This window comes from Anarrhichthys ocellatus, unplaced genomic scaffold (genome assembly GCF_004355925.1).
Source record: "Anarrhichthys ocellatus isolate YVR2014 unplaced genomic scaffold, GSC_Weel_1.0 scaffold71, whole genome shotgun sequence".
NCBI classification, from domain to species: Eukaryota; Metazoa; Chordata; class Actinopteri; order Perciformes; family Anarhichadidae; genus Anarrhichthys; species Anarrhichthys ocellatus.
The window spans coordinates 1,464,803-1,491,197 of NW_022280101.1; the positions used below are offsets into that span (position 1 = coordinate 1,464,803).

Here is a 26,395-nt window from a genome sequence, read left to right on the forward strand (position 1 = left end):
CACACACACACACACACACACACACACACACACACACACACACACACACACACAGCTCAGAAGTGTGTACACGCACACACGCGCATTCTCACTCTCAGACGCAGCGGGTGAGCGAGGGGAGGACAGATTGAGATGCCCGTGTGCTGTTTTTCGTCTGAACGGAGCGTAAAGTTATGTGCTTTTGAATTTTGGGAGGGGGTGAGGAAGAGGAGGAGTAGGAGGGAGGTCTGTCACTTGCAGGATTCCATCACTCTTAGCAACCGTTGTTGAGTTACCACGGAAACGCTCTGCGATGTTCTCTGCTTCTCCTTTGTCCTCCTCCATCGCTCCCCTCTCTCTCTCTCTCTCTCTCTCTCTCTCTCTCTCTCTCTCACTCCATCCTGCCTTTATCGCTGGTAGACTTCCTTCCTACGTCGCTACAGCGATGCTCCGGGACAGCTGAGCTGGATCATTTTGCAGCCGCAGTGCCGGAGCGCAGAGCTCAGCTGTGCTCCGTGAAGGAAGTCGTCAGCCGATCACCTTGTTTTTCTCATCGATTGAAAGATGCCGTCAGTCTGTTCCTGCTCTTCAACAACTTTTTAAAAAATCACTACACTCTGTCTTGTGACCTCAGACCTTTAACCCCTCTGCAACAGATCAGATCAGAGGTCATCATTTTGGATTGTCCAGGTCTGTCAGGTTTCATCGAAGGAAGTTAGATGAAGTTCCATCGAACCCAAACTCATCTCTCGGCTGTGATCGGCGTAGATGTTTTCACAACTCCGTCAGTCTGAAAGACGTCCGGACGCTTCACAGAGGCCAAAGTCATTGTGAACACCTTTACTAACTCTAAAAAAAACCCCACCTCCTTCTCCTCCTTCACCACGCCAAGATGAACGAGGAGATGGAGGATTCACAGCTGCCCGAGGAGGTGCTGGAGACTGAGGAGCATGAGGAGAAAGTGCAGCAACAGGAGGGAGAGCAAGAGGTGGAAGTGCAGCAACAGGAGGAAAAGCAGGGAGAGCAGATGCCCCAACAGGACCAAGAACAGGAGGAGGTAAAGTCTGAGGAGGTGCGGCAGAAAGAGGAGGAGCAAAATGAGGAGGAGGTGCAGAAAGAGCAGGAGGAGGTGCACGCTGAGCAGCAACAGCCGACTGTGGAGGGGCAGCAGGAGGAGGAGATGCAACAGGAGCAGGACGAGGTGCAGCAGAGTGAGGCGGTGCAGCAGGAGGTGGTGCAGCAGAGTGAGGCTATACAGCAAGAGGAGGTGCAGCAGACTGAACAGGTGCAGACGGAGGAGGAGCAGCAGATTGAGGAGATGCAGCAGACTAAGGAGGAGGAGGAGGAGCAGCAGCAGCAGGAGGAGGTGCAAACTGAGGACATGTCACAGACTGAGGATCAGCAGACGGAGGAGCAGCAGCAGCAGCAGCAGACTGAGCAGGAGCAGCAGTTTGAGGACAAGCAGCAGCGGACTGAAGAGGTGCAGGACTTTGACTACGCTCTGGAGCAGAACCAAAACAACCAGGTCCTGATCCGACTGAGAGGGATGTGAGTAAACGCAGATGACACAGTCAGCTTTGCTGCTGATGCAATGTTAATGGTGATGTGATAATTGGTGCTCATGTCGTGGGGAAACGTTTACTGTTCTGGAATCAGACTGACAGCGCCGGCGACGGCATCAGTGTGGTGGCCCGGTTGCCTTGGTGATGTTGGCACGGACCGAGGATGGAGGGAAGACGAATGACAGAAAATGAGTTGTGGGCGTGCGACATCACTGAACATAATAGAGAGAGAGAGAGCGAGAGAGAGAGACTGTGTGTGTGTGCGTGTGTGTGTGTGTGTGAGATGAGGTCACAGCTTCTCGTCCTCCAGTACGTCTGTCTCTCAGTATAGTGGACGCTAATAAGCCGTCGTCGCAGCAGGGACATCGGTCTGAATCTGGGGCCACGGCGGCACAGATGTAAAACACCTTTTTGCCTTCTTTTTTTTTTGGGTTGTTCTCCGCGGTTGCCATGGTAACGGCAGAGCGTTGCGATGCAGCAAAAACTCTCTGCAAAGATGGACAGATTAGGAGAGAGAGAGAGAGACGGAGAGAGAGGGGCATGAAAAGAGAGTAAATGAAGAAAAGAAGGAAGAGAAGACAAACTGAGCATCACAGTGTTTTGTTTAAATGTCCTGTTGATGCTTAATGTGTCTGTTTACAATCTCATACCTCTCACACATCATCACCACACACGCTGAGGACATGCGTGTCTTAAATGGAGGCTAATTAGAGCAGGAGATGTAGCTCCGTGCAGCAACAGCATTACAGCCGGTCGTGAGATTAAAGGAGTAGTTAGGGCAGAACTGATTTTAAACATCAAAGTGTATTTCCAGGTGTTTGGGACATACAAGTTATATCATTTCATTTCTTTTTGCTTTTACCTTTATTTAACCAGATAAGTTGATTGAGAACCAGTTCTCATTTACAATGACGACCTGGCCAAAAAGGCAGCAGCAGGAGGCAAGTTGTTACAAAACAAATAACACATAGATACATCTCAAACAGTCTCATACAAAAATGATGACATGTCACATGTCACAATATGTCTTAATATGTACAATATATTTAAAAACAAACAGTGTTCCTGGAGAAGCAAATTCAGAAGCAGTTTCAGTGATCAGAGACTATATCGTTTGTAATGATTTATTGAAGGAGTGTAACGGAACGAGGGTCTATCTTTCCATAAAGCTTTTAGCGGCTCCAGAGGGAGCTGCGTGAAGTCTGATAAATGTCCTCGAGTGATGTCACTTGAGTCTGCGTCGGTTAGGTCTGAAGACTACAAGACTAAAAGAAGTGATCTTTACCACACCGCTGTGGTCCGCTGCACATCTGTGCTGCAGGCCGGAGTCTGCAGGCTACATTAGCCGCTACGTGAATAAGGTTCTTTGTCTCCGTTCGGTGTGGAACATGACAGGCCCCGCACAGAGAGCGCTGACCCCAACTATAACCCGGCACCTTTGAGATGAACTGGAACATGGGAGCAAATGGGGGCAAATCCCTGCAGCAGCTTCAACATGTGAAACCAGAAGAGTGGAGGCCGTTAGAGCGGCACTTTACAGTGCATGGCTTTGTTTTTGGAATGAGAATGAGAAGTATGATGTGTAGTTTCATATTTGTGATCAAGTATTTAAAACGGGGAAAAACACAAACTTCACATGTGCTTTAAATTACACGAGTCCTTTTTTGGGCTCTGGTACAGTTTTGGAAAATGTGAAGCCCTCGACCACATGAGAGTCCTCATCCTCATCCTCGTGATCTGAATCATGACTCATCGGTCCACAGACTGACACTCTTCAAACCAGAAGCATCTGATATGTCTGTTCTGAATATCAGATAACAGATTATGAAAACATAATTTGAAACACAGTGCATGCTGTATCCTCTCATCCTTTATTATATAATATATTTTCCTGCATTTACATCTTAATAATTTCCTATTATTCATCAACTTATGGCAGAAAAGTGGCCAGCAATATGATTTTATGAAAGTTTCTCACATCAGGAGCAAGCAGGGAAATGAGATTGCGCGTTATTATTTCCATAAAACACACACATGCACACGCACACACACACACACACACACACACACACACACACACACACACACACACACACACACCAATGCATGCCCCTTGGCTATTCTCTTTCTGCTTAACAGACCCTACTTGCTAAACAGCATCTTGTATTAGTAACTAGCTGGCAGCAGAGCGAAGGATTTGCCAGCAGAAGTTGGTGTGTCGGTTGAAGAAGTTGAGGCCAAGAGAAGTGTTTCATTTTGCCAAATCCTGTAATAAACATTGGCAAGTGAATGTGTTATCTGTCAGCAGTGATTCAATGAGATAGAAACACTGAAGGTGTAAAAATAAAAATGCAGAATTCAACACAGAAGCTCATCTACTAAACTGACATAACTTCACTCGTAGGTCAGTACTTTGGGTAGTGCTTCCATCCATGGGCGCCTGGGTATGTTTTAGAATGGGTGAGCAAACATGGCCCCATGAAGGTGCTATAACAGCCAAGAAACCATCAAACATTCCACATAAGAATGAATGCAAAATATTATTATGTCACATCTAAAAGTGCCGACTCTTTGATTTGACTCGTTAGCAAATGTCCCATCTCAACAGCCGCATCCTGTCCGATCAGCGAGCTAGCGTTAGGTCGGCTGGCTGACAAATCACTTCTGTATTTTGCCGACAACACAATAGTATTTAGTTTTAGCTAGCCTATCATGATCACAGTGAAGCTAGAGGACATGTTTCAGACTCCTGTGTGATTGGCAGCCAATGCATGCTGTGGCAAACGATCAGCAACCGGTTTAACGGAAACAACTCAAAGGGGTCGTTCAAAAATGTGTGATTTTTGTTGACTTTTTTGTCAGCTGCTGTAAAGCGGCTTAAATCTATTTGCCTGATTGCAGAGACTGTGTGTGTCTCCGCAAAAAAAACAAATGGGAACAGAAATCTAAGCAGCAGGACATTTATCACACTTTGTCAGGACAGATGTGGACATGTCGCCTCCTACAGCGCTGCTGGATGTCACATAATGTGTGAGTGACAACACCTTACTCTCAGTACAGACGCCACAAGAATACTTGTTTTGTTACTGTGGGGTTTTTTATTGAACAGAATGTGCCAAAAAGCTCAATAGTTCAATAGACCAAAGAAGCTTGTCTGAATCAGATTCTGTCCAAAGTTAGATACGTTTCCAGATTTAGATCAGGAACATCTGACACACAGACACAAAGAATCCGACTGAGACGCCAACTTCCAGCAGTTGACACTTGACAGTATCCTACGGGCAAAGAAAGAACAACTCTTCTGTGTTAAAACCTGCTCCATCTTCAGGCAAAAGGTGCTTAACGCTGCAGCTACAACTTTTCTTAGTGCTCTATTGCAATAAAAAAGCCACAGAGATGTTAAGAACGCTAGTTTGTCGTGTGTTCAACGAAAAACAACCAAACAGCTCAAAGACGCATTAGAATAACAAACAGGTTCAAGTCATTCTTCTCATTACAGAGTCAGCTGCTTCATATTGTGTGTGTGTGTGTGTGTGTGTGTGTGTGTGTGTGTGTGTGTGCGCGTGTGTTTGGTGCAAGTAGTGCTTGAACCAGTAAGTGCCCTCTTGTGTCTTTATTCATTTGACCCCAATTGATCGTTTTAATTCTTCTTCTGATAGATATGAACCCTGGATGCAGATCAACAAACAATAGAGGTCTCTGCTGTTTGGAGGGAAAACAATTAAGAGTACAGATTAGGTTTTTTTTTGTCATCCTCCCTAGTTTCCGTGGTAACAGCAGAGCATCTCGTTTCAGCTGAGGACAACGGGACGGATATCTTTCTCATTCATCTTTATTTAGTGTTTTACACAGTTTTCCTTCTGTCTTTTCTGTCTTTTTCAGAACTTATTATTTCGTATCTAATCTTTTTTAAGCGTTGTGTGTTTTGTTTTTTTAAATCAATCTTTTAAATTTGATTTGGTGAGAGAGAGTGATGAAACCATGAGCTGGAAGAGGGGAAAATAAAAGTAAAAGTGGGAACTGGAGAGTTCATCAGACTGTTTTGTGAAGCGTAAAATAGAACAGAAACCAGCTGATACAGTTCAGCGACTACAGTAGAAAAAAACTGAATAACTAGATTTTATATCCAGTCACCTGAAATTGCCTGTATTTAAATGAATGAGACTAGATAACATAGAGAGCCACAAACACCGGGGTCAGTTTAGAGATAGTGGTAACCAGTCTAATGGCATATATGTACTCTGCATTCTTATTTATGTTCTCATGCATTTACAGCAACATTTAACTGCCAAAGTTTGACTCTAAAACAATAGAATACAAGTTGTTTTCATGTATTTATGTATATATTTATGTGTGTGTGTTTTGCAGTTGGTTTAATAACAGACTGCTGCATTTGAATGGATGCTCTGCTTTTTCTTCCGGCCAGGACGCTTGGTCTTGATGTAGGCGGTGTAGACTTAGCCACTAAAAAAAGCGCGAAACGCACCCTGCGGTGGTGCATCACAAAACAGTCATGCGGAGAAATAAAGCGTCTAAGAATAAAATATTCTGTACATGCTCAGTACTAATAACGCTCAGGGACGCAGGGAAGAAAATGTGCGAGGTGACAGTACAAAACATATCGGCACAAGGAGGAAAGTAGAGAAAGGAAAAACACAAGAGGAAGAAAAAAATAAAAATGCAAATTCTCTCACTGAAGGCGTCAGCCTGGAAAAGTCATGACAGAGTGGTGAGTCATTCCTCCAGAAACTATCTCTGTCCTCACCTGTCACTGTTGCTGCTGCAGCATGCTTTTGTTTTTAGAAAACACAATGCAGCCTGCAGGCTGGCGCTGCTCACCCCGCCGTATACTCTGCTTTGTAATTCAGTGTTGAACTGCCCACGCAGGCCAGTGTGAAATAACAATAATCCCGCTGTCACATTTCAGAGCGGAGACGGGTCGGAGCTGAGATATAGCCTCCGGGATCAGATCCCAGAGCTGGGATTGGCTCATTTCAGACCAAATGGAGCTCATCAACTTCTGCTTTACATATTTACTCACCACAGGGGCTTCATCATTGGTCCAAGATTTACCAGTGAGCCATGTAATGGCTCCACCACAGCGTTATGGGCGACTGTGGCTCAGTCGCCCATAACGCCGGTAGAGCAGGGTCGTCCTTCAGTCAGAGGATCGGCGGTTCCATCCCCGGCTCCACTAGTCTATGTCGATGTGTCCTTAGGCAAGACACTTAACCCTAAATTGCTCCCGAAGTTTGTGCCTTCTGTGTATGAATTGGCACGATGATCAGTTAGAATCCTGATGGGCAGGTGGCACCTTGCATGGTAGCCCCTGCCATCAGTGTATCAATGTGTGTGAATCCGAAGACTAGGAAAGCACTATATAAGTACAGTCCATTTACCATGATGGATGTATACCTCTGGTGTTTTGTTGGCTTTACGTTCTCATTGTTTGGAGTCTCAGCCCCCTGCTCTACGTGTAAGAATAAGGATAATAGTTGCAACCAGCTTTTGACTTCAATATTCTTTCCTTTGGATCTTATCTAAACTCAATCTGTGGAAAAGTATTGGGCTTGCACATTTAAAGGTGAAAGATTCAGGGCTTTAACCGGACTAGTCAGATGGTTTGCTACGCAGAACCGTCTGAGAGACCGTCATCAAAAGGGCAGGGACTTAAAAAAAAAGAATACTTGGCAGGTGCTTTGGTGAACCATCTGTCAATGAAACTCTCACAAGTTGGGAGAAAAACGAAAATATCTTTTCCATGAAGAAAAGCCTGAAGTGCCATTCTTTTCTTTCAATGAAGAAATACTCTCCAGCTCTGATAGAACTGATGCTATTGAAGCATCTACGCTAACCTCTTTAGGAGCCATTGTTGTTTTGAACAAACGTGTCACTTGAACCCTGACAAGATGGATTTTTTTGTGATATATGATCTTACGAATATCGCGCGATCTCGTGACATTGCGAGAATCCAGGTGCCGTGCAAGGCAGTATCAATATAGCAGCAAGCAACTAATTGCTATGTCAAGATATATGATATGGCATCCTGAGCAGAGTTTGAAGTTGCTCTCCCTCTATATGTGTGTATTGTAGTCCGAGTTTCTCTGTGCTTTGTTTACGTAGCCGGTGCCCCACTGGCTAGCTAATCTCTGCCGCCCTGCACTGCTCTCATACGGCGGTTAGCGCTGACAACGCCGTATTGAACCACAGCATCGGCAGATTAACACAGCTCTGTCAGCACTGTTGCAGTTGCTTGCGCCGTTTGCCGCCAGCCTGATTGTGTTTGTGGAAAGGTATTTTGGGCCAGTGTGCATCATGTAACCTGCACTACTACGGACTGTGGCCACTAGTCAAACATGTTCCTGAGGGTTTGGCTCCGACCACCTGATCACTGTCAGTTTATGCTTTAATCAGTTTACACGTATGATGAGGAAACTTTTTTGATGATGAGGATTTATTCATTTGAGTGACTATTCTGTTTCTGTTTTTGTTTACAGGCAGAAGTACAAATGTGCATCGCAGAGGTAAGATACACACACACACACACACACACGCACACACACACACACTATGAGTTGTTATCAGTTCAAAGAGACATTGGTTTCGTTTGAGGCCCAAAGAGGTCAAATTATTCAATATTTCAGAAAAAAGAGAAAAGTCCAGAAACTGAAAACAGATGTGTATCAGAACTTTGTTTCTTCTTCTTTCCTCTCACATTAATCACCTCAGGACCCTCATATTAATCCAAGTGGTAACCTCCGGGAATGAGAGATTAAAACCGCGTTCCTCATATGTCCACTCAAGCCCCTTCGTCCCCCACTTTAAAATACCCAACTTTGCTCATTTTGAGAGTATGACTGTGTCGTCACTGCCAAGATGGATGGTATACTACCTTCCTCCACTGTTGGAAACACATCACTCTGTAAATTAAATACTTTGTCATGTGGCAGCATAGTATATACAACTAGCGAGAATCTGCTCCTTTGGGTACACAAAAGCTGACTCACTGAGTTTATAGTGATCAGCAATCAAACAACTTGACGCCAGACTTTGTAATGAATTTCACTTGAGAGCAGCAGATAATGATCCTGCTGCTAATGATGATAATCTACTGTTCCCAACAGAAGTGAAGCAATTGGGTTTTTTTCTTTTTTTCCCCAGGAAGATAAAATGCTCGAATGTCTGCAGTCTTGAACTTTTATTTCTCCCTCGCTCCGTCTCCCTGTCTGACTCCGGCTGTAACCATGGCAACTAAAACAGATTTCATCCAGTTTACAGGAAGGTGTTATCGTAACCGTGGCGACAGCACGATGCCCGGGCCGCAGCGGCAGAGTCTTTATGTCTCCCCGTCCTCAGCTTCCTCCGTTGTAAACATTCGAACCGTCCTGCACAGCAAAAACACGTCCACAGCTCAGCGTAAAACACGTCCATCCGTCCATCCGGCTATTCATCCGTCCACCACTTTAAATACCAGGACCGTACGGTAGCTAATAGATGAATATATACGAGCACTCTTTGGATTACGGAATGCTGCCTCATACCCCCTCAGTGTCTGCAAGCAATAACATATAGAGATCATATTTCTTCAAAAGTAATTACATTGCTGTGGAAGAAAAACAACCTCTAAATCCATTTATTAATACAAAAGTTTGGGTCTCAAACTCTACAAAAGAGGAAGACGCAGCGAGTATTGAGTGGCGGTCATCTATATGGCAACGTGTTTATTTCCGGGAGGAGACTCCCATTGCTTACTGTGGGAGTCAGCTGATTGACAGGAGGCTAGGTGTCATGTGTCCATCTGGAGGAAACAGATTTTTCGTGTTCTGGTTCTGTGGTGTGAACAGGACAGCAGCTGTGTGGGTGCAAAGTATGAAGATCGGCGCTTCCTTCTGTCAGTTAGCAGGTGTATGAAGTCTGCAGAGAGGATTCCTGCAGACCACTATAGCTCTACGTTGAGGTGTGTTAATCTATACATCACAACGGAGGACGCTACAGTGAACAACATTACAGAGGAGAAGAACAGCACAGTGCAGCAGCATCTTACAGATGTTCTAGCTTTCCGCTGCACTTGAAGTTTACATGATTTGAACTCTAACTCTTTGTCATTGACCTTTTAAAGTGTGTCCACTCAGATTTCTGCTATAAAAGGTCAAACATGGAGTAGGCTTTTGAGTTTACACAAATATGATATGAGTATAATTTTTACCAGTGTACCTGAGCTCTCCGCACTCTGAGCCCAAAACAGCAGCTCAGACAGTGTCTCCAAATCCGGCCACCTTTTTATTGAAGTGGGCAGGTAATAATAGTTTTGTGTGGGCGAGTTCAGGGCTGTGATTTGCTGACTGAAATCTGGCAACAGTGAGCTCAGACAGCTCAGCATGACATGGCTAAGATGAGATGAAGATAGCAGCTGGAACTAAATGATTTCCTGCTGGTCCATTTTGGGGCACAGGTATTGTCCAGCTTGATGAGACTGACAAGCTCTCATTTAAATAATGGCTGGCTGTGCTATTTTGCTGCAGATAATAGCAGCCAAACTCATCCCTGTTTCTAAGGACAAACAGTGAACGGGTAAAATGAGAACTTGAGCCAGTGACCAATAACAAGTCATCTTGTCAGTGCTCCCAAAATATCTACATCATCATGAGCTGCTGGAGTGTAAACAGCTCTGCAAAAGAGGAATAGTCTGCAGTTAGGTGTGAGACACGATGGTACAAATATGTTTTGGTATGGTTAGTAACCGAGCTAGCTAGTTTTCTTGAAATGGCACACAGCAAGTCATCTAGTTGGCTTTTGTGGATGACGAGCACTCACAGGGTAGCCGGGGGATGTTCCCGGTAACACGTCCAGCTACAGTAGCTCTCCAACTAACCTTTTCCTGGCAGAGAGAGCCAAAAATCATGACGTCATATCTGGGCTGGCATCTGTTCCATTAGTTTCTGTAACTGACTGCAATCTCTCAGTCAGCATTTTACTTTCCACAATCGAAGACAAATCGACATCCTGCTGTAAACAACTGAAACCTATACGTGATTTTAACAAAGTTAAACAACAAGTAGCCTACTTTGTGGGCACAGAGAACAGCTACAGCTCCCATGAAAAAAACTTATTTAATACTGTGTTTTTTCCTTATCTATAAAACCCACCAACACTCTCTCCTAAAGTCATTTATTTCCCTATTTTCTAGATTACTGCTGTCTAAATATTTCGACAGTGTTCTCTCCTCTCTGTCCCGCTGATATTACAGACATGGCCCCTGGTCTCGTCTTATCTGTCAAGGCGTGGCGTTTAGCCCATGCTTGTCAAGGGATTATGGGAATCGGTCATTGCTAAAGGCAGCTAAAACTTGGAAAAGATTTGTTTTTTTTAACTAAACACACGAAACAAGCCACAACATACTGATGAAAAAGTCTCTATTCCAAGGCTGTGTTTAGTGTTGTCGTTCTTTTGAATGAGCTTCTCTTACCTCTGGAACAAACTGTATATGTGCCAAGTTTGAATGAAGCTTATTGGAAGGATAAAACAGACAAAAAAGGTTTACTAACACACATACCAGTCAACAAATTCATCTCCACCTGGACCAAATGACACAAACTACAAATCTCCAGTAAATCAAATCACATCGCTAATAACGGAGACATTTTTGTGCCTCTGTAACTGATCAGTGATTATACACTTTGGATGATTTGTGAGCACATACTGTATGTGCACTGTGTGCGACCTGTGTGTGTTTGTGTCATCAGGCTGAAGGGGGTCCTGGAGCAGATGGACCGGGGTGTCGTGGACCTGCAGGAACTCCGCAGGAACCTGGAGCTCGCTGCTGCCATGTTGGACACTGTGTACACTGATGAGACCAAGTAGGAGCGATAGACTGACAAACAGATGAATGGACGTGTAGAAGTAAATCCCCCGTCACTGGTGACGGGTGTGTCTTTCTGTCCCGCAGGCGTCTGTTGGACACCGAGGACGAGCTCAGCGACTTGCAGGCGGAGTCGGTGCCCAGCGAGGTACGTGACTGGCTGGCATGCACCTTCACCAGGAAGATGGGCGTGGCCAAGCGTCGCCCTGAGGAGAAGCCGAGATTCAGGAGCATCGTCCATGCAGTGCAAGCTGGGATATTTGTAGAAAGGTAAAAAAAATATTCAACATTCATATCTAAGTTATGTTGCTTACATAAAATGCGGCTATTGTGACTTCATGAGTCATGCAAACTTTGCAGCCGTCATCTCCGTTGTAGAGATTTAGGGAAACAATGCAAACATGAAGCTCACATTTTCAACCTCCACACAACTTAACTACCAACTCTGCAAAAATGCACCCGACATGCACTTTTAGTGAGGGTCTGTTTTTCCCAGTTTGGGGTCCCTTTGTTCCAGTGAAGGGAAACCTTAAAGCTGCAGCATACAGCGGCATTTTAGAAAATGGTGTGCTTCCAACTTTGAGTTTGTGTTTGTCCCTTTGCCCCCCCCCCCCCGGGCACAAAGCCGGCTCCATAAAGAAATGGGAGAAAACTGAGTTTGATGTGGAAGAACTTGACTGGCCTGCACAGAGCCCTGACCTCACAGCCTTACCAACACCACTAGGCTGACTGTGAGCCAGACCTCATCACCCAACATCAGTATTGAACCTCACTCATGCTAATGCAAATCCCTGCAGCAGTTTCAACACCTTGTGGAAAGACTGAAACCATAAAAAATGGAAGCTGTTAGAGCAGCAGATTAACGCCCGTGGTTTTAAAATCACATGTTCAACAATCGCATAAGGTCGTGTAACGCATTGTATTAATAAAACTGTGACTCCTCAAAGTCCAGACAGATGATAGCCTCAAACAGAAGAGGAACACTTTGAAATGTTCCCAGAGTTATTTTTGTCTTGAGCAGGAATCTGGAGCACCTGAAGACGAAACAGAAAAAAACAATCAACTTCCTCAAAATAAACATCAGAACGCATCCGGCCCGACTTCACCGCAGATGCGATTAGAAGGTTGAACCTGAAGTGTAACGATGTTAGCGTGCCAGCGAGCTGGAGATGGAGATCTTAAAGGGAAACCATGAGGTCTAATGTCATTAGAGTGTACATTATTCGCGGTGACATAGAACGTTATCAGTTCATCTGCGGCAGCTTTAATGACGCATGAAATCAAAAGAATATCTGCTGCACCGAGGCTGCGCTCGCTGTCTGTGTTTAGAACGCGGTTACCATGACGACGGACAATCCCTCCTGGTCACAGACTGTGGAGGAGGGCGACCGGAGGTCTGCGCGAGGGGTGTATATGCATGCAACTGTCTGCATATAAGTGAGAGATTTTTACCTCTGTGTGTGTGTGTGTGTGTGTGTGTGTGTGTGTGTGTGTGTGACATTAGGATGTACAGACGGACGTCCAACATGGCTGGTCTGACCTACCCTCCCACGGCTTTGACAGCTCTGAAGGTACAAACTGTTTCATTAATGCAAACCCATCTGCAGGAAGTGGCATCATTTTGTTATTCATTTTAAAAATATACATCAGTCAGCTCTTACTCTGAAAGACAGTTTTGTTTTCTCCAGAAACTTGAAAGGAAAGGAGGAGGCAGACAAGAGAAATAGAACAAAGAGTGGAAGAAGACCCTAAACGTTGAGGAAAGAGTTGAGGAAGTATAGGAGAGGAAAGTAGGAAGTAGGGAATGGACAGAGCGAACAGGAGTGTTGGCCTGTCCTCGTTCAGGATTCAGATGCCCCGAGGGAAGTGGCTCCTCTTTAATCTCTCCGCTCCGGCTCTTTGACCGCAGAAACGCTTCCCTGACCACAAAAGGCCATTGTTTGGATGGCTCAAATCCTTAATGCTTCTGCCATCATTTCAGAAAGAGGTAGAGAGATGATGAAGAGGTGGAATAGGAAAGGAGGAGATAGGGAAGGAAAGGTGGTGGAAGGGAAGGAAAGTAGGAGACCAAAAGAAGGAAGAAGAATAAGGAAAGTAGGAGGTACAGAAGGAATAAATGAGACGAAGACGAGGTAGGAAAGGAACATAAGAGGTAAAGAAGAATAGTGGGAGTTTTGGAAGAAAAAGAGAAGGAAGAGAAAGAAAGGAAAAAAAGATCTAAAGGAAAGGAAGAGGCAGAAAAGGTAAATTACATGGAGAGGCGAATAATGAGGTAGAAAAATAAATGAGTGAGGACATGAGTAAGCAGAGAAGGAAAAGTAAGAGACCACAATTAGGGGGTAGGAAAGAAAAAGTAGGGAAAGGTAGAGATGAAAATGAGGGGATGGAAGAGGATGAAAATAAGAGGTAGGGAAGTAAAGTAGAAAGTAGGAAAGAAGGAAAAAAGCAGATACAGACCTAAGGTGGTGGTGGGGAGAGAAGGTAATAGGGAAGGAAGAGGAGGTAGAAAAGGAGGTTAAAGCAGGAGAAGAGATAAAGAAGGACAGGAAAATATTGAGACAAAAAGGAGGAGGTAGAAGAGGAAAGGAGAAGTAATTGAAGGAGAGGAGAAGGCAGAGGAGGAAAGGTTGGAGGAGCAGGAATGGAAGGAAAAGAGAGGGGTTGAGAGGAAAATGAAGAGATGGAGAAGAGAAGGAGAAGCAATTGAAGGAAGGAAGAGGTGGGGAAAGAAAAATGTGTTTTCAGCGGTGTGTATGTAATGACATACGTCTCCATCTCAGGGCTTCCTGTACAAACTCAGGAAAAAATTAGATTAAACAATAAATACTCTGCAGACAAATCTTATTTATGCTTCTCACATGATGTAAAACACAAACGGAAAGAATAGAAATAGAAGAACACTGTCACAAAACACTAAATCAGAGACAACGTACAATGTAATTATGACCTAATGAATAATTATAATCATTAATTTAATTGTATAATGCTGTTTCACATCCTTCCAATGTCAGCAAACATTATAATCACACTGCCCTCTACTGACAGAAATGCTACATTACATTGAATCACACTGAACGATGCCCAGACAGCCTGCTGCATCTGCATTGTCCTATATGACATGTTGGTAAATGTCTGAATCTTACTTGTTGTTTCTACAGGAAGTAGATCACTGGTCGTTTGATGTTTTTTCCTTCCACGAGGGCACCGGAGACCACGCCCTCAAGTTCCTGGTCTACGACCTGCTGAACCGCTATGACCTCATCAACAGGTTCAGGGTACACACAGCTTTATAAAGTTAACACCTGTGGGGTTGGACTCATGTCATCCTGGCTGGAGCTAGGTGTGCAGATCTCTTTATGAACAATAAACAGAACCAGCAATGAATTGATATATTTGTACTAGGTGGTTGTGTGTTTCCAGGAAGTTACTTCACCCAGCTGAGATAGTCCAGCACATAGCCCGCCTAGAACCCCCTAGAAAAATGATCATGATCCACCTGCCTCAAAGTCAGCCGAGCTACTAGATATCTTTGATTCAGAATGTTTGAGTATCCACATAGACGCGGTGTAGTACTCGTAGTACCTGTACTCGATGTACTACCTCTGGTACTGTGTTCAGATCCCGGTGCAGGCTCTGGTGCAGTTTGTTGAAGCTCTGGAGAACGGCTACAGCAAACACAGGAACCCCTACCACAACCTGATCCACGCCGCCGATGTCACTCAGACCGCCCACTTCCTGATGCTGCACACTGGACTGATGGTAACACACACACAAGCACACGCACACACACACACACACGCTGTGACATCACTTCGTCACTCGACAGTCTTTCACCATCTGTTTATTTTCTCTCTGCACAGTGAATTAATTATCTCACTCAGCTAACAGTGTGTGTGTGTGTGTGTGTGTGTGTGTGTGTGTGCAGCACTGGCTCAGCGAGCTGGAGATTCTTGCAATGGTTTTTGCTGCAGCAATTCACGACTTCGAACACACAGGAACCACCAACAACTTCCACATCCACGCCAGGTAATATTAATTATTAATATTAATCTAATTATTTTTTAATAATTATTATTTTCGACTCTTTATTGAACATTGTTAACAGACATTCAGCAGTACATGGGCATGGTGCTAGATGAAAAGTCAGAGGATCACCAAAGTCAGTAGGATTCATCCTCTGGGCATAATGGGTATCTGTACCAATTTCATGGCAATCAATCAAATAGTTATTGAAATATTTGAACAAAGGGTCGACTGTGCATCATAGTCAACCCCGGACAAAAATAAAATATTGGATTTTCAACAAGATTTGACTGATAAATGTCTCCACACACAAAAAAAAGTGAGAGTGGATCTCTAAACCAGGAGAATACCAAAGAACATAAACATAGTTGTTGGAGCCTCCGTATTTGAAAGCGTCTGATAGGATGTTGTGTCCGTCTGTCAGGTCGGAGGTGGCCATTCTGTACAACGACAGGTCGGTGCTGGAGAACCATCACGTCAGCGCCGCCTACCGGCTGATGGCAGAGGACGACATGAACATCCTGGTCAACCTGAACAAGGACGACTGGAGGTTACGCACACAGATCACACATCACTGAAGAGTTAACACTCGTCGTGGCGATTGGTCACTGATTATGTGTATTGATTGTTGGCAGGGAGCTGAGGGCTCTGGTGATAGAGATGGTGATGTCCACAGACATGTCCTGTCACTTCCAGCAGATCAAGACCATGAGGAACACCCTGACACAGACAGACAGGTCAGTGCTGCAGCCATTACCTCTAACCTCTAACCTTCAGCCAACATACATGTGTGTTTGTGTTTTAGCTACGACATCATACTGCTCATTATAATCTACTGCTTAATAAGAGATTCACGAAAAACATTATCATATGACACATAAGGGAAAGGAAATTGTTTGATAACATGCATGTTTTGTATAACAATATATTAATAATACAGTTACAAATTAGAATTAATAAGAGAAAATAATAACAGAAAAAAAGTCTTGAGAGCATTAAGAAATGGTTTCTTATAACATGAAAAATCTGCCATAATTTCTGGAGTCAGTTGCACTTTTATTTTTCTTTGTATAGTCCGAGCATCCTCCCATCAGGCCTGGACTTGACTCATTCAATAGTTCTATCATTCAGGACGCAATCATCGTTTCATCCCACTAATATCTTTTAAGGCAGATAATTACATTTGATATATAAAATGCCATATTATATGCTTCAGAAGACTTGAAACAGTGCATCGTGGCAGACTGAGTGTGGCTGGTCCATCTGATGAAGATCATCAGTGGGAGTTTGTTGAAACGGCCAACATAAGGTCCTGCAGGCTGCTGAACCAGACTGGTCTGGTGCATCCCCGTAGGGCTTTCACAGGAAGAGTACTGAGTCTCACCAGAGTCCCGCTTCCCTTCTCTGCATGTCAGCCCTGCTGGAGTGGAGCTGTGGAGCTGTGGAGCTGGGGGGGGGGGCAGCTGTCCCGCTTCTCTGCTCACGCTTGGATGAGATTTTGGGGAAGACGCTGTCATCAGCTTGTCAACTCACTGGTTCTGCTTGTGTTGATGCAGCAGCTGGGGAACTGTACCAGTTAAAAAAACTGCTCCACTAACATACGGAGGTGTAGCATTCGCAGTTTTTTCTCCTTTTCCAGAAGATTCACTCAACCATTTATCGCTCAAGTTTTGCTAAAGTAATTGGAAGACGTCGACGTTCTCCTGTCAAACTCATGAGAAGTTTCGCTTTTACAATTTATTATTGAATGACTTTTAAATTAAACTGTTTTTGTTCCATCTCTCCAGTCTCGACAAAGTGAAGGTTTTGTCTCTGATGCTTCACGCTGCAGACATCAGTCATCCAGCCAAAGCCTGGCCGTTGCACTACCGCTGGACTCACAGTCTGATGGAGGAGTTCTTTAGACAGGTACACACACACACACACACACACACACACACACACACACACACACACCCACCAAGTGCATTTACTCAACCATTATTTTTGTTTACAATGGTACTTGTACTTTACTGGGGTCTTTTTTTTCATGCTACTTTCTACTTGTACTACATGACAGGGCAAATATTGCACTTTTTACTCCACTAAATTTCCCTGAAAGCTTCAGTTATTATTATTATCTTAAGAATACCAAACATATGAAGAGCTTATAAAATATGCTCTTCCCAAAAGTTTATACAACTACAGCAGAAACTATTAGTCGATTAACTGATTTCCATTGATTAGATGAAAATTATTTGGCAACTTTTTAGATAGTTTTTAAAGTATTTTTTTAAGGGAAAAATGCAAAACATTGGTTCCAGCTTTTAAAATGGGATAATTTGTGTCTTTTTCTTAGAATTAATTCAATTTATTTGTAATCATTTTGAGGTTTGGACTATGTAAAGCATTGTGAAGGTTTGTTAATTGTTGTCAAGTCTGGACTGTTAATGTTGAAGAATAATTCTGGTTTATGATGTTGACCTGACAGTAGATCCCATACACAGCTATGGAAGTTTTAAATGGTTTCTTTCGGTGTGACTCAAAATGATCCATGTGAAAAGGCCCTGCAGCTTGCCCTGATATACATTGTTTTGTGTGAGTGCTTGTGCCCCAAAATCTCTACACCAACATGGGACTATCATGACTATGTGTTAATGGTATCGTCATGTTTTCTATCGGCCAAACTAATCCTAACAATGCAACGCGTATATCTCTTACAGGACTGCTTGAATTGACACTCTTTGCTTCACTGTATTTATCATTCTAGAGGGGATGTAAATACCACACAGCTGATTTGAGTTTGCGATGTTCATGTTGCCTTGGTGACTGTGTCTCTTCCAGGGAGACAAAGAAGTGGAACTCGGCCTTCCTTTCTCTCCTCTGTGTGACCGCAAAGCCACCATGATCGCCCAATCACAGATAGGTAAGATCAACCATCAACTAATAATACCTAAGGACCACTGCAGGTGAGGAGTACCATTAACTAGTAGCAGATACTAGGACTCATGAAAGGAGGTTCTTAGTGTATATTTACTTTAGATCAACAGTGACACCTGCTGGTGGTTTGAAGAACTGATATTATTATCTGCTCTCTGAAGGGATTGGTTTGATTATCAAATTCTAGAAAGAAGAGGAACTAATGTTTATCATTTGTACTGTCTTTCTCCTCCTCCATCCTTTGACCTTTTCTCTTCCCTCTTCTCTCCATCATGTCTCCCTCTCTGGTTGCAGGTTTCATAGACTTCATCGTGGAGCCGACTTTCAGCGTTCTGATCGACACGACAGAGAAAGTGATCGGTCCTCTGATAGAAGAGGACAGGAAGGCCAGAGAGACTGGAAACAGGAAGTCCAGGTACTTCTACTACTACTACTACTGCTGCACAACATACAAATAATCAAAGTTCCACTTCAAGGCAAAAAACTTTCCCCACAAGTGTAATAGATGTAACGATGGGTTTTAAAAAACGAGACCGAACACGACACTCTGCTCATCGAATCATCAGTCCAAAATATTAGCAACTGTGTTAGAATACCAATTTTCTCCCCAGATTGTGATTCCCAAACTGTGGAACTGATTAAGATATGTGTCAGCTGACGTGAGGCTGCAACTACAGATCACTTATAATTGGGCCTAAACCAGTTTACATGGACTTCATAGTTGTTCGATTGTCTCATACGATTGGACAAAATATATAGAACATGTGACTATATCACTTATGTGGGGCTCCATTGGTTCTGACCCTCCATAAGCCCCGTGGTCCGTAACTCTGCTTTGTTCCAGTCTAACAGGAAGTGGTTCGGTCACCGTGGAGTCGGTGCAGAGACACAGTAGCGGCCGCTATGGGAACAGCGATGATGGACAGATGGACTTTTCCCTGACAGCCATCGACCTGCCGGCTCTGAAGACCCACCTATCCGGCGTCATCGGCAGCAACAAGGACAGATGGAAAGAGCTGTCCGTGCACGGTACGCACGCAGGCAAACACGCACACACACACACACACACACACACACACACACACACACACACACACAGTACATCACATGTTCCCTCTTGTAGATATGGAATCAATGTGACTCTTTCTCTTATTTCCTGTAACTTAAATGTGTCTGTGTTGTGAACAGAGCTGGCCAATAAGGAGCAAGAGGAACAAAAGGAAGTGGAGTCTAATGTCAACTCAGACATCCAATCAAATGCCTCGCCCAGTCACAGTGTCCCTGACGGACACACCTCCGACCAATCACAGAACTCCCCTCCTGATGAACCCCAAGACGACAAGTCACCCGTCCACCTGTCCTGGAACGGTACGTACAGGACATCATTCCCAAACATTTACCAAACTGTAACTCTCAATGCACTGACTTGTTGCTTTGGTAACCGTTGCAGGGGCGGGGCCTGGGGAGGAAAAGGAGGAGGACCAAGATGAAGTGCCTGAAATCGCCTGATGGCGCTCCACGGCGAACTCACCACTGTATCTGACTGTGGCAGATCAACAGTGCAGTGACAACGAGGGTTCAGACTCTTCTGTTTAAACACAGCAGCTGGCTCAGTGGCCCCTCAGTGGCCCTCAAAGGGCCACTTGACCTTATGTTTACAACTGACAATGAAAATACCACATTCAAAGTGACGACATTCATCAGATAACAGCTTCTTAGCAGCGTCATGGTCCATTCGCCGTGGTGAAAGTGTTTTATGATTTTATTAGAGGCTCAGAGGAGCATTGTCTGTGTGAAAAAAGTGAAAATATCTAAATTTGATTTAAGAATAAAGATTGACGGGTGAAAACCACAGTAGCTGTTCATGGCTAAATATCTATTGTCTGGAGGAATGAGACAATATGGAGCTGTTAGGACGTGGAGGTTTTGTGAGTGAAGCAAGTGTGTTGTTATACACCTCTCATAATTCGTTAGGAGTGCGAAGAGTGATTTCTGCTCAGTTTTCTGTTCTGGGTTTGAATTATCAAGCATGTTGTGCTTCTGGCCACGCCCCAATATGTGATGTCAGAGCTGAGCGGTTAGCCACGAAAGCCGCATGGCTAAATATATCTCAACAACTATCAGCTAGATTGCCATGACATTGTGTTCAGACATTCATGGTTCCCAGAGGATGTGTTGTAATTACTTTGTTGATCATCTTATTTTCCCTCTAGCGCCACCAAGAGGTTAGTTATTTGTGATTTTCAGTGAAATGTCTCAACAACTATGAACTGCATTAACTTTTGTCTCGTGCCACATGGGACCAAACACCTAAAAAAAACTAATGACATTCCCATCAGCTTCAGCTACTTTGTAGTTAGTTCTAGATTGCAAATGTTAGCGTACTAACATGACTAACTCAAATGGTGAACATTGTAAACATTATACCTGGTAAACATTATAGATGTATAAAGAGAACTGGATACAGCGTTAGAAAAAAAGTTTGACATTTAAGTCTAAAATTTAGATTACATTACGTGGATCTTCCCGCGATCTTTAGCATCCATGGGCCCACAGAGCAAGCGCACTAGTGTTTCCATTAACCCGTCTTCCGGCCCTCGGTCCAGCCTGGGTTCTCGGTCTAGGAAGGAAAATAACTCTGGATTCGGCTATTAGTCTATGTCACAACTTTTAGGACCTAATGAGTTACATAAGGGCTATTAAAGTGTACTGAGAAGTTGATTTACCTTAAAAAAAAAAAAAGTTCTGCTGAGGTACAGTCATCTCTTTCCCAATGTAAGTCTATGTGAAAAATGTATTTTTTGGCCCCATGGCATCACATGAAACTTCAAAACCCTGTCCCGCTTCTGGGGGCTTGGCAAACATCAGCAAGTTAGCTTATTTGCTGTGAACATGTTAGCCTGCTGACGTTAGCATTTAGCTCAAAGCATTGCCTTGCCAAAGTAGCCTCACAGAGCCACTAGCATGGCTGTAGGCTCTTAGTCTTGCTACTTGATTGGTTGGTGATATTTTTTTTCCCCAAGGATGCAAGTAAGGGATAGGGCTAAAACTGGCACTTTTTAGCTGAACAATCCTAAACGTGTGTTGCGAGAATGCCAATAGATAAATTCACTGTAGTTGGTACAAAATGATGTCTCTGCAAGTCAAAAATGTTTCAACATGGCAACAAAAAAGAACTCTTATTATATTTGCATGCATTTGACTACTGGAGTGTTTTTGCATTCCATGTGCAAATGGCTAATGGCCAGTGCTAGCGTCTGCTGTTAGCTAGCTAGCAATATGTACGAATGTGTGTGCGTGTGTATATGTGTGTTCAGGCCAAACTCCTCCAGAAAGCAGCTCAGCAAAGTTCATCATTATTAAAAAGGTGATACTAGAAGCTTGGTGACATAGTGGCTATTTGCTCTTGTGCAAGCATTAGTTAATTATAATACATTTTTAAAGACACAGTGAATTAAAAGTTGTAGAGTATTTTACATTGAAACAACTCTTTTCTCTTCCTGTAAAAAAAAATATTTCTGATGACTCGTCCTAAACTTGGGAGCATTTATCCCCCAAACTATGATTTAAGGCGCCAGCTAACCCCACCCACCATACAACCATACTTGACACTCAGCTTGTGTGTCATAGTAACTAGCAGAGCAACCACAGTTATCATAGTTGGAGGGGTGTGTTTGGAAATGTAAACAAAGCTTTTGCCAGCTGACATCAAAAGAATGTGATTGAGGTCTATTTTATTCATTCCACCTGTATCCTCCTCTAACAACATGGGTGAAGGACGGACACTATTGAGAGCTTAAATGAAATCTGAAGGATTTAAATCCCTCACATAAATATTCACTGCCCACGTATTTCATATTGTTAGAAAACGTGTCACATCTCAGGAGCTAAAGTTGCTCTAACTGCCGTTTCAATGTGACTTTAAAAGATGTATTTGACTCCCGTCTCATACCGGTTAACCAGACCAAATGCTGGTTTATTAATTGTAATGTCAAACTGACCTGACCTGTACTTGCTTGATGTGACATCACTGTTTGGGGTTGTGGCCAGAGGTTTGAACCCACAGACAGCAGAGCAGCGGTGGTCAATCAGTGTGGATTTCTAACCGTTAAATGGGAAAGTCAGAGACACATCAGACAGATCACCTGTGACCAATTTAAAGTACTTTTGTTTTTCACAACATGGGTCGTCTTGTAGGTACTTTAGGTTAATGTACCCATAGGCTATCGTAACATTGTACTCTCCAACGTCTTTGTAGAAACTGCAGTGGACACAAGCACTTAAATTGAAACGGATTTAAAGGTACGATTGTCACAAAATACCAGAATGTTCCTTTAAATGGACAGAAGCTCAGAGATCAGACAGCTTCTGTTGCTTCTGTACTCTGTATTAAAACCTATGTTACTGTCACTTCTCCTGACTGTGAATAAAGAACAGTGACGTTCATAATATCACCCCAGTGACAAGAAAGCAACGGCCAATGAGATGAAGGGTGGAGCCAACATGGCCGACTGGAAACTCTATAGATCCTCTGAGCACTGTGTTTGTTAATGCAATGTGTGCTATAGTCATCATGTGCTCTTTGGCTCTGTGTGCGTGTGTGTGTTTGAGAATTTGAGTGTGTGCGAGAGTGAATGTGTGCACTGTATACTGTACAGCTGTTTTCTGTATTATTGTATTAAACATTCAGAGCTCCAGTCTCCTGTTATCATTTTTATGCCTTATGCCAGTTTAGCTTCCAACCTGGTATCAAAACATACGCCAACCGATTAATTGGGAGCTTTTTTCACCACAGTTGACAACTTTGCATTCAATATTTCAGGTCTGTTCTTGGACCGAGGGGCCATAAGCCTCCCAACCACCTCACTCAGAGAATGTTACGAGTGTTCAACTGCAAATCAACCTTCCGAAAATGATGCAATGCATTTCAGATGACATTAGAGGGCAGTGGGAATAAACCAGTGTTTCTGATGTGGTGGAATACTTTCATTCAGTGGCTGCACCACCAGAGGGCAACAGATATTTACATTCAGGTACAAACATACAGTTGATACATGACAGATGAGTATTTTTTTTTCTTTCTTTAATTTTAAAAGCAATTTTCAGTCCAACCATGAATATATATATATATATATATATATATATATAGACTTACAAATCCCATTAAAGAGAAGGAGATATGGATGCAAAATTAGTCTTTGGCTTCTCTTAACTGATCAGTGCTTCAAATATGTACTTGTTGTCAAACATGAGCAATGCAAACAAACCTTTAGAGATTTACATAAAAGTAATAACCTTGATTTATTTGTTGTCTGCAGTTAGTTAATGTATTAAACGACAAATTGAAAGCAGCTTCCAAAAATGTTTTTATAGTTGCTGAGATACTTTTGGATTGCGATTTTAAATAACATTATGACCAATGCATGTGACTGTCGATCATTTGTGAACTCATTGCAGAGTGATTCTGTCCTCTCCAATTCAAACCATCCAAAGCACTTTGTCTCCTCAGCTGCAGCGGTTTATCCACTGATTAGTGAAACACTCTCGAAGCTGTCTTCAATCGAAGTCAATCACTTTTTGACAAACAGCAGCAGAAACACAAGACAACTCTCAACACTGTCCCTTCTTTTCAGTCTAGACCTGTGAAGCAGCTGTTACTAAAAAGATGTACAGCTCAGTATTAATAAGATGTACAGCAAACATAATTGACAAGCAATATTAGTAATTTATCAACAATATCTAAACTGTCTTTATTTGACTTATGACAGTGAAGAATGAAGGGAAAGGGAGAACATGCAACAAAGGTCTTTGGCCAAAATCGTTTTGCTTACAGGTCATTTTTAACGAGGTAATCCACTGATTTTACACACGCAGATCACTTTGCTGTTCATGCAAAGCATAATTTACATCATGAAAATAGTTGTAAAATGTCTTCTGTGGCTTTACGTAAGTTTATAAAGTCTGATAAAATGCTGCAAGTCGGTATTTCTGACTTCAGATCTAAATGCGCCCCAGTGCATCTTCACGGGAAAACATGGACGCTCGTATGTTTTTTAAGACATTGTTTGACCTTAAGGATGCAATATTTTGGATTCAGAGCATTAATATAGAAGCAAAAAACTTTTTGCTATTTCAAGATATAATTTAAAGAGTAATGTCTATAGCATAGAGTGAAGTCACTCTCCCCTGAGGCTCAATAGAAATGCTCATAATCTCGTATTTGGCCTTTAAATTCTGATAATATAATTTAGGACATTTTAAGGATCCGTGGTAACCCTGTTAAAAGAGACGGGGGTCTTTTTAGTCGACCACATGCTCGCAAAAACGTCTCTCAAGCATAAATCAATTGAATGGAAATGGAAATGGCATCTACAATGTTTCTTACAGCATGTTACACTAAACAAAGTAAAAATGTATGAAAAGATATTTCTGCCTATGGTGCACTGTGTTGTGATTTCAGGTTTGTTTATGTTGCCGATCTCAGGACAGATGGATCTTGCTTTCAATTTCACTATTCCATGTTGTTTGTTTTTGAGTAAAACAGATCACAGCAGAATACCCCCGATGAGGTCATAGTGATGTCATTAGCTTGGACGTGGAGACTACAAATCTTAAACGGAAACTTTAACACTACAATAATCTAAAACGTTCACATTGTGTGAAAGTGAGATTCATCACATGACTCTGCACTTCCCCTCAGCTAACTGTTTGGTTTTATGGCCAGCAACTTTAATGTTTTGTTTCAATCTCACCGCTCTCATTAGCAGCATTTTCAGACACAGCAAGCAGCTGTTTCTAATAAAAAAGCTGTAAAATCGACACTACCCTGCCCAGCAGCAAACAGCAGACGGACACAGTTAGAGACTTGCCGGTTGAACATAGAGAAGCATTTTACTGCCAGAAATGTTGCCCCGGAGCTGAAAAGACAGTGGGTGTTGGACACAAACTTTACTGCAAATGAATGTTAAATTTGCTCTGCGCCGCCATATCAGCATAAATGTGATTATCACAGATTACAGCATCTTTCAACTCATTCTAATCACCGAAGTCTTTGTTTGCAGAAAATTGAGACGGTCCCGGTGAAAGTTGCAGTCTGTCAGTTTGTTTATTTGGCCTTTTATGATGTGATATCTCTGTATATGATTATAAGATTCTTGATGTTCCCCTCACAGTGACTTAAAGGGATCATGGCTGCCACCTGAGTAGTCTGTTTAAAGCTCATAATTAGCCCATTTATAGGATTAAACACTATCTAATTTACAAAAAAAACGAGGGTGTCACTTATTTGTTAGAGCAATAAGCGTCCACATGACTCAGCAGAACGCTCCAAACCCACATCTGTGACTAATTGAGTTTCACTCTGTGAGTCCGAAGGGTCAAACGAACGTGTGACAGTATGAAGTCTTGCCAAACCCATAATTAAGACTATAACTGTGATTGACACCGTTTGCCAGCAGACACAGGCCTTTGTCAGCAGCTGGACAAGGCTTCACCTTCGCCAACTTAATTAATTTAAAGTGGCCTGGCCCTGATCGAAGGCCGAGCCTCTGATCACTTTTTCTTTAAATCGTCTGACATGTTGATTGATTTTATTGATCTCTGTGAGGAAATTTGGATTTGCAGCAGCATGAAGGTATTAAACAGCTTGAAAGAAAAACACAACACCCAGCATGTATTCAGTTGCCACTTTATACAGCTAGCTGAAGTGAATGCTGTCTAATACAACACTCACAGAATAAATCCACCTTCATGGCGGTTATAATGTTATGTTAATATTTGTTTTAAGAGGTGTTGATTCAAGAGTATCCACAACACCCATCAGCCTCATCCGCGTTACCAGACAAAAGCCATGGCAAATTCAAAACGCTTCATAGTTACAACTGAGAATAAAACAGGAGACGGCTATTTGTGTCCCATGCAAAATTAAAAGTTAAGTCACTCATTTTTCTAAAACTAACTAAGTGGTTTCGTTGCCTAAACCTACCAACTTCCTGTGTAGGTTTATTTTGAAAAGAGTGGAAACTGACATGTCGTCACTGCAACATCCAAAATT

At 43.0% G+C, this 26,395-nt stretch overlaps 1 protein-coding gene across 1 annotated transcript; it reads left to right on the forward strand.

The window, feature by feature from the left end:
* Positions 1 to 77: 77 nt before the first annotated feature.
* LOC116397683 (phosphodiesterase 1A, calmodulin-dependent) lies at positions 78 to 23,039 on the forward strand. The gene is made up of 16 exons (XM_031873338.1): positions 78 to 1,527; positions 8,039 to 8,065; positions 11,285 to 11,398; positions 11,488 to 11,670; positions 12,905 to 12,971; positions 14,559 to 14,675; positions 15,019 to 15,159; positions 15,326 to 15,426; positions 15,848 to 15,973; positions 16,059 to 16,160; positions 17,211 to 17,331; positions 18,247 to 18,328; positions 18,637 to 18,757; positions 19,187 to 19,371; positions 19,531 to 19,710; positions 19,793 to 23,039. The coding sequence occupies exons 1-16, from the start codon at positions 872 to 874 to the stop codon at positions 19,849 to 19,851; spliced, it is 2,382 nt and encodes a 793-aa protein (XP_031729198.1). The 5' UTR covers positions 78 to 871; the 3' UTR covers positions 19,852 to 23,039.
* Positions 23,040 to 26,395: the final 3,356 nt, after the last annotated feature.

Bases quoted from the DNA above. Each gene is read 5' to 3' on its own strand.
- LOC116397683 (XM_031873338.1), top strand. From the start codon at position 872: ATGAACGAGGAGATGGAGGATTCACAGCTGCCCGAGGAGGTGCTGGAG. The intron at 1,528-8,038 runs GTGAGTAAACGC...TTTTGTTTACAG, and splicing joins CTGATCCGACTGAGAGGGAT to GCAGAAGTACAAATGTGCAT. The intron at 15,160-15,325 runs GTAACACACACA...GTGTGTGTGCAG, and splicing joins TGCTGCACACTGGACTGATG to CACTGGCTCAGCGAGCTGGA.